Genomic DNA, 12,035 nt, shown 5'->3' on the forward strand with positions numbered 1-12,035 from the left:
AATTTTTGACTTGATTTAAATAATAAAATAAAGCGTAAAAGGGAAATCAGGATACAGTTTGACACATAGAAGCCCTCAGATTTACTGAGGCCAGCGTTAAAGCTGGAAGACGACTCAGATTTACTGAGGCCGCATAGAAGCCCTCAGATTTACTGAGGCCAGCGTTAAAGCTGGAAGACGACTCAGATTTACTGAGGCCGCATAGAAGCCCTCAGATTTACTGAGGCCAGCGTTAAAGCTGGAAGACGACTCAGATTTACTGAGGCCGCATAGAAGCCCTCAGATTAACTGAGGCCAGCGTTAAAGCTGGAAGACGACTCAGATTTACTGAGGCCGCATAGAAGCCCTCAGATTTACTGAGGCCAGCGTTAAAGCTGGAAGACGACTCAACGAAGTGAGGCCGCATAGAAGCCCTCAGATTTACTGAGGCCAGCGGTTAAAGCTGGAAGACGACTCGACGAACTGAGGCCGCATAGAAGCCCTCAGATTTACTGAGGCCAGCGGTTAAAGCTGGAAGAACGACCCGACGAACTGAGGCCGCATAGAAATTAAACACATGTGTAATGCATAAACTGTGAATGAATGTTGAATACCGGTGGTGAATACATGTTGTCAAAGTGGAATCAAACAGAACAGAGTCGAAACCTCACGGTGTCAACGCAAGCTCTAGTCTGTTGAATTGCACGAGTGATAAATAAGGATTTATTGTTCTGAAAGGCACGTTGCTGAGTAAAGAACACATTGTATGGCGATTATGTACTACGTTTAAGAGCAGGTACGAGTTTGAGATTGAGGAGGATACGGAGAAACAAAGAGGAAACTCCGTTAACACGCAAAAATACAAGAACAGAAAGGAGGGGGGAAGAGGAGACAAGCGGCTGCGCGTCTCCGCGCACGCGCCTTCACAGACAGAGCAGCCCCTCCCCTACCCACTCTGTCTCAGAGCAGAGCAGAGTGAGAGTGGAGCGAAGCCAGAACAGTGACTGAAGAATTCTTTTTGAAGATAACTATTAATTGATAGTGTGTGACCATCATTTTCCTTTCTGAAACATAGTTTTTAATAAATACGTATTTTGACAATACTAACAGAAAACGGACATTTGTAGACACCCAGATAAATATAAAAGAACACAACAACAACAATTAGCCCCCTTCTTCCCGTCTACCCTCCCCAACCCACACGGTCCCCAAAGATGAATCCCCAGCCGTTGAATAACGGGTGGTGCGGACAGACTGACGACACACGACACCATGACGACTCCAACTATGTACCTGGCAGAGGAGGCAGGACAATAGGCCCATACAATTGTTTCATATGTGAGGAGCCAGGGCACTTTGCCAGAGACTGTAAGAGGCCTAGAGGTAACTATTACGGAAGAGGTGGCAGAGGAAGAGGAACAGGCCCACACAATTGCTACAACTGTGATGAGCCAGGGCACTCTGCCAAGAACTGTAAGAGGCCAAAAGGTAACTATTATGGAAGAGGTGGCAGAGGAAAAGGAGGAAGAGGAAGATACAGAGGAGGAAGTTATGGAGGACCTGGAGGGTACAATGGACCCCAGGGAACCCCTGTTCAACAACAGCAACAAACTCCCCCTCAACAGCCCCCCCCTCTGCAGCAGACTGCAGCACAACCACAATACATCATAGTCTGTATCCAGCCCCTCCTCCAAATCCATAAGCACTGATCTATCAACAGCCACAGCAAGCCACGTTTGCACCGCTTCAAGCTTAGTTCCCTCAAACCTTATGTCCCGCAACAGGTGGGTCAGCAGCCAATAAATGGGGCCCACAACAGAGAGATAATATGCATAAAAGAAGCCCGTTCAGGAGTAAGAGGAGTAACAACTGGGGCAACGGAGGCTTTAGACGAGTATTAATAAATTTTTAATTATAGTCAGGCTGGACATTGGGCTAATTTTTGTCCTTATCCACCACAGGGTTAGCAGTCTCAGTCAGAACCACTTCAGTACTCTCATAATGTCTAACCCCGCCATAACAAGCACCCAACACATAGCCACAGCCACAAGGCAACAGTGATCCACGGCACCAGGCCCGGACCAGAGACACAAAATTAGGCGTGCCCAGATCCAACAGCTGACAGCGAACTGTACTCACTGAACAGAAATGTGCCACACCCACTCGCCACCCAATGATTCAACTGGAGACTAAAGAGACACTGAACAGGAAGCAAAGGGTCCGGTGGGACAGAGTAGATGATGATGACATCACACCTCTGCATGACAACATCCAGCAGTGGAGACTTTGGTTCAAAGTCCTGCATCCCTACTCGCCACCAGGGGACCAAAGACATTGTGCCCTTAACTCCTCCTTGATACAAGATGAGATCTGAGATCCTGAGGGACTGCCTGCAACACGAGATTGAGGTTCATGAAGACCCAACTGTGGAGGCTTGGAGATCTATGCACTGAACAAGGAGTAGCAGCGGCCGGTGAATGAACACCAGAGTTGCAGATTGAATGCAATCGTTGACACCGCAGCTCCACGTCACAGTGTTGGTCCAGAGTGGAGGCACAGAGAAGAACAATGGTGAAAGCAGAGGCTGATGCTACGGACTGGGTGCACAAACAAAATGAACACTTGCATTACTCCACATTTGAGAACATGTAAAGAACTGCACACACATCGGAGGTCCAGTTAATATTAGAGACACATGCTTAGACACACACATAGTGTAGAGAACACTGATCATGGGGATACTGACAACATGCTGAAACTTATTTCCAGACACTTTTAGGACTAAAGGGTGAACTGATGTGTGACTGATTCCGATAGCTCCCGTAGAGGTAGAGTTAAAACTGCGTGCGATTCCAATTTAATCATCACCAGCATCCCTTAAGGATGGAACAGACTAGATATATTTTTAAATCATAGAATGGTTGTTATAGGCAGGTGTACTGGAGAGGACGAGGGCTCCCTGGAATACATTAATTAATTAAATTTCGTAAAACTTGGAAAATGGACCTTGATTTGGGGCCAATAAATAAATGTGTAACCCGTTCTTTAATAATTAAGCCGACTTATTATGACATTCCTTACCCAAGCACAATGATGACGCTGTGAGTTCAGACAAGACATGGTTCTCCTGCATTGATTTGACAAACGCAAGCATTTTTATTTTATTTCTCTCCTTTCTTCTAGAAATTGACTGTTTTGATTGTAGTGTCAGTGTTGAAAATATAGGGTTGGGTTTACTATTGATTTCTGATAAACAATAGTGGTTATTATTACAGTAATGCCATTAGGCTTACGAGTAATTGATTTCCCATCACTATTTCAGTACTGAGTTTTTATTTGTTTATCTTTTTGTTTTTGTTTGTTGATTGACAGTTTTAGAGAATAGTGTTGGGTTTACTGTTTTTTCTTGGGAAAAGACAGTGGTTATTATTACAGTAATGCCGTTAGGCGTACGAGTAATTGATTTCTCATCACCGTTTAAAAAAACTGAGGTTTTATTTTTATTTTAGTCGGTTTCAAAGGATAGTTTTGGGTTTACTGTTTTTTGGAAAAACAGTGGTTATTATTACAGTCGTCCGTTGGACGTCTTAGTCGATTTCTCATGAGCTGTTAAGAAACTGACACCTATTTATGCGACGTGCTAAAGTTTTATTTTATTTCTCTCTTTTCTTCTAGAGGTTGACTGTTTATTAAGATTATTATTATTGAAAAGGACGGATTTAGGAATTCCATCCTATTTCAAAAGAGGGATAGAAGCACACAACAATCTATGTTGAGGACAGACTATTAAGAGGAGGGCCAGACAAGTACAGACTAATAGATCAGATAGCAGCAGGTTTAGAATCAGGGACCCCAGAGAATCATAAAAATAATTTTTTGAAATCATAATATGCTTGATAAATGAAAAGATGTAATCTTATTTGTGTTCCTTCCATAGTTGTGGTGATAGTAGATGGGGTTCAACGTCGACTGATTCGAAGAAGAGCCGCCACTCCTGTACACATAACTTGCGAGTGTTTGATCACACCCCATATAGTGCACACATGCACACACTCAAGGTACAGAGTTACGAGACGCATCAGGTCCGACAACGGAACACATTTTAATAACAAACTGCTGGGGAAAGTTGATATGCACTGGGCATAACCTACAAGGGCCCCCTGCAAACCACTATAGGAACAGCTGGAAGTCAGACAAACTGTTCTAACAGTCATGGGACTGACTCTTGTCACTATCGTAAGATTATTCATTTGAGGTTTAGAGAAGAACCTGCCAGGAAAGACAGGAAAAGAAAAGTAGGAAAGACAGGAAAAGAAAAGAAAGGAGACAGAAAGGAGACAAGAAGGAAACAGAGAGAGACGACAGGCAATGAAAGGTTGCAAAGACAGTGGTGAATTGTCTAAAGAAGAAACTGATGCTGAGATATGCTGTTAAAAGGAGAATCAGATCTGACAATGGCACACATTTTTGCAAACCAACACCTACAAGAAGTTGAGAAATATTTCTAGAGAGCACATTCACACGGAGCAGTCTATTGCCCAATCACAGGTGATAGTCGCGAGAGCTAATCAACAATTGAAGCAATTGAGACAATGATGGCTAAGTTATCCTCAAAGGAGGGAGAACATCTCTCTCCCATGAGTTATTGACATGAAGACCCATGCGGGGTCTACAGAGTTAGGAGACAGTCCTAGACTTGACATATTTCAGAGAATATTCTGAGAGAAAAAAAAAATAATAATAATAACTGACCAGATCTAAGTTTTTCTCCAAGTAGGTTGCTGAAGCCCACTAGGAGCCAGCTGATGAGTCATCAGTGGAACCAGGTGACTGGGTAAGACTCGAGGTTCACATGGGAAGTGGACTGAGCCCAGGTGGACAGGGTGTTTTGAAGTCATAGGACTTCACAGCGCCCTCCAGGTGAGAGGCTTCACCAAGAGGAGCACCGTATAACACATTGTACATTTGCAGATCAGCCGGCCGAAGAATCACAACCAGCCGCTGAATAGTTGCCTCATCAGGATAATTCTGACTAACAGATGTGAGGTCACTTCCACACATTTCTGCCTGAGACATTAGAGCGAGAGTTAGGACTGCAACATAGGAAGATGTGTGCAGACAACATTGACTCTCACTGCTCACCGTCTCCTGTCATTAATGGCACCTCGATGTGCAAAGGTTTTGTTTTTCCCCATAAGCTGTTTTAGGGTTCGAGCACGAGAGAGGAGGGTGCTGGACGAATACCTGCCTGCTATCAGATCCTAGTAGGATTTGAATATTTCTATGCCCTAGTCAAGGGCCACAGATAGGATCAATTGCATTTATCATAACCAGTAAAGATAAATAAAGTTAGATTGGATTGGATAAGTAATTAAGACTCTGTTGGACGACGGATGGCCATTTAATAGATGATTCCTCCCACACGGGGTGAGAAGCTGTTCCTCCGACTCAGTTAAAGATTGCGAATTCAAGCCTAGAAAGTATTAGATACTTATTAAATATAGAAATTAAAATAAAATTTTTCATAGTCAAGTGTCACATTCTGTATAGATCCGGCCTAGTGGCCGCTGGGTTGTGTTGTGTTTTCTCATTCTCTTCAACAGCTACACCTGACGCTCCAGCATCGACCTCCATCGTGTGCTGACTGCCTGCTGTGAGGACCTGCCATGAGGAGCTGCCCACAGGAGCATCGGACACCATCATCACCCGGCTCAGAGACTGAGGAGCCCATGAAGAGCACGCTCTACCACCCACGATGCTGCACATGGGAGTCATGTCGAATCCAGGGCCCATGCAACACCAGTGGAAGAAGAACAACAAGCCTGACCAGGACGATCCAGACGAAATCAAGTTCAAGACCACCGGATAAAGACCCCATCGACAGCCAGAGGAGCAGAGGAGCAGAGGAGCAGAGGAGCAGAGGAGCAGAGGAGCAGAGGAGCAGAGGAGCAGAGGAGCAGAGGAGCAGAGGACCAGGAGGACATCCAGGACCCAGACCAGGATAAAGCAGATGAGTTGCAGCGGGGACCGGATCGTCAACTGGTTATCAGGATGCCAACCTGCTACTCACCAGCCGCTAGGATGCAAGACCCCCCCCCTGCCTGACCACTCTCAATTTCACCTCTTTCCTTCGACACCTGCACACTACAGATTTAACGCACACAGACCTACTGACTTCCCTAGGATGGAAGATATAAGAGGGTGGATCGGAGTACCACATGACAGAAACCACGCCCCTATTCCCATCCCTAACAGAGAGAGACACTCTCCCCGAGAAATAGGTATTTTACAGGTCTTATGGGACCTTAATCTAGGCAACGAAAGATTATATTTCAGGAGACTTATTCACATCAAATGGCAGAGCTAAGACAGGACGAGGAGGCCAGGCCATGACAAGATCTGGCATAAAGAGGGAAATAAATATTCCCTGAGGAAGGGTTCACATCCAGCGGATGTGAAAAGAGGGATTGTTAAAGAATATATATTATAGTTTAGCATAGCTTAGTATTGTTTGCATATAGATTATGTGTAAGATGGAAAACACTGAATGGAAGTTAAAACCTCCAGCGGAGCACTCTGGTGTCTGAGCTGATCTAAAGAAAGATAACAGTGACACCTAAGGAATGTTGATGTAAACCCCCCTTCTGCACTGCACTCATCAAAGAAGATGACTAGAGAAAGAGCTCATTGTATTCATTGTTTAGAAAGAGCAATCACAGTCCTTACCTCGTCGGGAGGATAGATAACAAGGGTCCAGATGGGGCCATTTATTCTCCTTCTTAGACACTTTAAACCCTCACTGTCTCTCCTCACTGACTCCCTTCACCGATCCCCTCACACGCACACACTCACACGTGGGAAGAAGCCCCCGGCGTGTGGACGACCTTTCGGAGAAGATCCAGGCCTCATCCCTGAAGAGATAAGGCCCGAAGGAAGTCTTCTTACAAGAGAAGGTCTATTAAATCAACTATCTCCTCTTCCCCCACCTTTTCACAACATGTGAACTCATTGGCAGACGAGAAGAACCAATGAAGGAGCGGCAGAGGCGGGAGCTGGCAACAAGAACCAATGAGAAGACACCGCCCCCTTATCTCCTGACGAATCAGAACTGTTCCTTTCGGCTATTTAAAATGGCCGCATACTCTAAGTCGTGGTCTTTTTCTCCAACGCTGAGGCCACTGGTCAGAGCTCGGGAGAAGGGTCCATATGCATGATGTCTACTTGTATCCTGATTTCTGAATAAAACGCTAATAGATGTAACGTAGAAGTCTACTGCTCTTTCTTCCAGTGAGTCCTGTCCAGGTGGTGTGTGCGGTCCAAAACCAACACACCCCCGGGTGTCCGGCTGTAAACTGCCCCCCCCAGCGAGCTCAATGCAGGTGTTTCTCCTTTTGTGTCGCCGCAGCCAAAGTGCAGAGCTCAGCCGGCTCGTGCTTCCAGAAAGAAAAAACGTGGGAGCCAAAGAATTCATTCCAGAGAGGAAACCACACGGCGACGAGGACCGGACAATGGCGGCGTGGCTCCGTGTGGTTTTTGGCGTCGTGGGGAAGAAGGATTTCTATATTTTAATTGCGTACGTTCAGCGGCCTCCAGAAGGACCATGAAGGTGAATCAACACATTTCTGATGATAAACAAACATCAGGCAGTCGACTTGATGGGGCAGAGATTTAGAAATAAGAGGAAGGATTCAAAGCTGGAATAAGTCACCGTTTAAAACAAAATGCCATATAGTCAGGAAGCCTTCTGAACCAATGTTATCCAGTAATTATGGTAATAATACAAAGACAGAACTGCCATTGAAAGATGTTTATTTAAAACATGAAAACAAAATCTAATACAGACAATATAGAAAGTCAATGAAATAAAAGGTTTCAAAGTAAAGGTAGAATACATGTTATGCAATCTCTCTTAAAGCCACATGGTCTGTTGTGGATTTCTACAGAGTTCTAATGTCGGGGCTTATCAGTAGTTCCTGAACGCACCCGTAGCTTCAGACCATGTAAAAGGCGAATGGCTCTCTCCAGAGCTGGTGTCCCTTCTGGGCTCCTGTAGTGACGACCGACACATTCAGAGGAAAACAAGTTCACATCAGAGATCACTAAATATGTACATTTATTACCACAGATGACACCAAGTCTTTTTATTTCAAAATGTGTCTCTAATTCAGTATTGTAGTACTTAAACTTCTGTCTGGTGTATAAATACACCGGACGTATGAAGAATACTTTCATGTGTTTATGTATTCATGGTGATGCATTATTGTTCAGGGACCTTTTGATCATGAATAAAATAATCAGGCAGTTTGATTCACGGAGAGATGATCAGAGTAGAGGAGTTCATACCATAAAAATCAGGACAGAAGAGTGGGAGGAGCTTCTCCTTGAAGGAGCAGCCAGTGAAGGAGTAGATGAGAGCTGCAGCTTCTACGTCATAGAAGGAGACCAGACCCTCCTCATAGTCCACCAACACCCCCACCTTCTGAGGGACAGACTTCAGGGGGAGATGAACTGAAGGGTCATCACGAGCGTAGCAAACATTTCCATACATCAACTGTATAGTCCAGACACCATTCTGAGGGCTCAGTGTGATGTTTCCCTTCCTGTTGACCGACTCTCTGGTCACTCCTAAAGTACAGACAGTGTTTTCTTTAACTAGAACCTCAAAGTAAAATCTGCCAGAAGAGAAACTTTGCTTTCCTAAAACATAAAAACACGAAGTAAATCTCTGTGGGTTGTCGGGGAGATTCTTCCTCACATCACCACGTTTCACTTGTTTCCCGTCATCAGAGAGGAAGAGGCGAGGATGAGCCGTTTCAGGATCAAGAGTCACATCCACTGCAAACTTCTGGAACCTCTTCATCTCAACTTCAACCAGCATCTTCATCGGAAGTTTAACCAGCGTCTTCCTCATGTCACTGAGCGTCTCCTCCAGCTGAGACACAGCTCTCCTCACAGTCCCCTCATGTGATGCTGGAGGAACACTGACCTGAGACCAGTCCTTGGTGGGTGGTGGATGGTGGATGTTGAGGGACTGGACACTCTGGAGGAGGTGGAGGTGGTCTTCAGAGAGGGAGAGCTTCTCCACCTCAGTGCTCCTCTTCATCAGATCAGAGATCTCCTGTTCCATCTCTCTGATGGCGTCTTCAGCCTGTTTCTTGGTGCTTCTCTGCTTCTCTTCTATCGTAGTGATGAGCTCCTTCAGTTTCCTCTCCACAGACTCCTTCAGACCAGTGAAGACCTGAACACCTTCTGCTTTCTCTCGGTCTGCATCTTCCTCACTGAGCTTCACGTTGTGTTGGACCTCCTGAATCTTCAGGCGTCTCTTCTGGATCATCTCCTGAGTTTCAGCCTCTGTCTTCTGCAGCTCCACCTTCTTTCCTTCACATTCTTGTTTCAGAGGAACAAACTCGTGCATCTTGTGGTCCAACACAGTGCAGAGCATGCAGACACACGTCTGGTCGGTCCTACAGAACAGCTCCAGAGGTTTATCGTGCTTCAGACACATCCTGTCTTCCAGGTTCTCCACAGGGTCCATCAGCTGATGTCTCTTCAGGCCTGGTCTTGACAGGTGAGGCTCCAGGTGAGTCTCACAGTAGGACTCCAGACACACCAGGCAGGACTTCAGGGCCTTCAGTTTGGTTCCAGTGCAGACGTCACAGGGAACTTCTCCTGGTCTGGACTCTTGTTGCTCTGAGCTGCTGCTGCTGGCTTTCTGCTGAGTCGACTGTCTGAACTGAGAAACCATCTCAGAGAACAAAGTGTTGACGAGCAGCTCAGGTCTTGAGGTGAAAACCTTTTTACACAGTGGACACATGTTCTGGTTGTTGGTATTCCAGTAATCATTGAGGCACTTCTTGCAGAAGTTGTGTCCACATGGTGTTGTGACTGGATCCGTGAACACATCCAGACAGACGGAGCACAGGAACTGGTCTTCAGACGGCAGGTTGCTGGCAGCAGCCATATCGACACCTAGAGGTCAAAGGTCAAAGTGTCACTACACACGATTTAAATGCATCATTATTCATAGAGATTTAGTTTAATATGACGTCACTCCTCGTCAGTCTTCCCTGAAGGCCTTCTGCCCATGAGGAAATGAAAAGAGTGACTTCCTGTTTGATTCGAGCTGAGCTTTAACACCAGTGAGTGAAACACAGTAAACATCAGCAGCTGTCACTCACCCGGTTGTGGCTCAGCTGTTGAGAAGACGAGCAAAGTGTAAGATTTAATATTTATTACGACAGAAACACGGAGACGTGGCTCCGACAAACACTTCGCTTCACTTTCACTTCCGGCGTGTGACGTCGAAGCCCCGCCTCTTCCGGCAGCTTGTTTGGGAGGTGGTGTTTCCTCCTGCAGGTGGAGACTTTACTGGAGTCACAGGTACGAGGCGCTTTAATCTCTGGAGGGAAACTAGTGCGTCTTCTCATCAGAAGAAGTCCGTCCCACGTGGAAACAACCACGATGTTTGTGTCACGGTCCCATGCAGCTCTGCGGTGACGTCACTGTGAGCCCTCCCTTCCTTTCTCTCCGAGTCGCTGACCCAGAGGAGGAAGTTGAATATGTGCAGTCTGTTCGTGCCTTTAACCAACGCTCTGCTGACCCCTGCTGGCCACAGGAGGGAACACACCACCACTTTGGGGATTTGATGGGCAACGCTGCAACTCCAAAATAAAAACTCCAACAGTTCTTCTTCTGCACATGATTTTACTGCAGTGATTCTTCACAGCAAAGTGGTTTAATTCGGTAGAAAACGTGTTTTCATTCAGATTAAAGGAGCTTTTTCAGCCAGACATGAATCAACCTTTTCTCAGATAGATTATATCAAAAGCCCAATAATTTACATCTTAAAAGCAATATTATTCACCACTGCACAGTTGAGTAAACACATCTATAAATGTATCTTTGAGAAGCAACACCATAAAGATATATTATATATATTTTTTTTTTATAGACATATATAATTTATAAATATATTTATCTATAAATATATTTGTATAAATATATTTATCTATAAATATATTTGTATAAATATATTTATATATATTTTTTTAAATATAAATATATAAATTTATATAAATATATTTATATATGTATATATACCACCTGGGTCACAGGACCCGACTTGTGGATTTAATAGAAACGGGATCTGAAAAATGTTGGTGAGAAGCTCACATCCAGTCAGCTCGTCGGCCGAAACATTCAGAGAGAAGTCGGTGGGCGACTGGAACGCCGTTAGAAAGTTCCTCACACGACAATAAATTACAAAGAGACAGGAAAAAAGATAAAAACTAAGGAAATTTAATATCAACAGACAAATCGAGTCCATTCTCTGAACCGCTTATTCAATATTTTAGTCATGGGGCGCAGACATTGGGCCGATTACCTCAGAGCACACACACATATACACATATATACATACACACATATATCAGGGTGTCTACCGGAATAAACAAGTTACATTTACAACTTTTTAATACCACATCTAAATGAAATTTAAGACCAAACTTATGATGGAAATACAAATCAAAAGTGGAAATATACATTAATCTTTCCAAGTAAACACACTGATGTCTGTTCAAGATGAACAGTATGGTGTAATGCGAAAGGATACCATTGCTGTTATAAATTATATATAAATATAATATTTTCTAAACATTTGAAAAAAAAATCAATACAATTTAAAATGCAAATACATTTACATAATAGAATATGTGTGTGTGTGTGTGACAGAGAGAAACCTAGATCGATGGATTGCAGTGTGTCGAGTGTGGTAGTGTTTTGTGGAGGTGTGTGTAGTAAAAAAATTAAGACCAATCATATTTGAATTTAAGACAATTTAAGACTTTTTCAGGCCTTATTTTTAGGGAAAGCAATTTAAGACTTTTTTATGACCCGCGGCCACCCTGTACATACATAAACATTCATACATATATGTAACGGACTTGTTCTGGCCAAGGAAGAAGTCGGGTCCGCAGCTTTATTTTCCAGGTTCTATTCCTGCTGACGACATCCATACTTCAGCTCCCTCATAAATACAAAACTCTTATCTCTAAGAG

General features: G+C 44.3%; 1 protein-coding gene and 1 long non-coding RNA gene across 2 annotated transcripts; one reads left to right on the plus strand and one right to left on the minus strand.

Moving 5' to 3' along the window:
* Window positions 1–7,771: 7,771 nt before the first annotated feature.
* Window positions 7,772–10,259, minus strand: LOC130189540 (E3 ubiquitin-protein ligase TRIM39-like). The gene is made up of 2 exons (XM_056408399.1): window positions 10,158–10,259; window positions 7,772–9,948 (listed from the first exon to the last, which is right to left on the minus strand). Exon 2 carries the CDS (start codon window positions 9,938–9,940, stop codon window positions 8,288–8,290), a length of 1,653 nt encoding a protein of 550 aa, XP_056264374.1. The 5' UTR covers window positions 9,941–9,948; window positions 10,158–10,259; the 3' UTR covers window positions 7,772–8,287.
* A 22-nt stretch (window positions 10,260–10,281) lies between these two features.
* LOC130189584 (uncharacterized) lies at window positions 10,282–10,665 on the plus strand. The gene is made up of 2 exons (XR_008830834.1): window positions 10,282–10,359; window positions 10,466–10,665. It is a non-coding gene; the product is annotated as an uncharacterized LOC130189584 (long non-coding RNA).
* Window positions 10,666–12,035: the final 1,370 nt, after the last annotated feature.

This window comes from Pseudoliparis swirei, chromosome 24 (genome assembly GCF_029220125.1).
Source record: "Pseudoliparis swirei isolate HS2019 ecotype Mariana Trench chromosome 24, NWPU_hadal_v1, whole genome shotgun sequence".
NCBI classification, from domain to species: Eukaryota; Metazoa; Chordata; class Actinopteri; order Perciformes; family Liparidae; genus Pseudoliparis; species Pseudoliparis swirei.

What these genes read in the sequence shown, in the direction of transcription:
- LOC130189540 (XM_056408399.1), bottom strand. Translation starts at nt 9,940, where the DNA reads ATGGCTGCTGCCAGCAACCTGCCGTCTGAAGACCAGTTCCTGTGCTCC.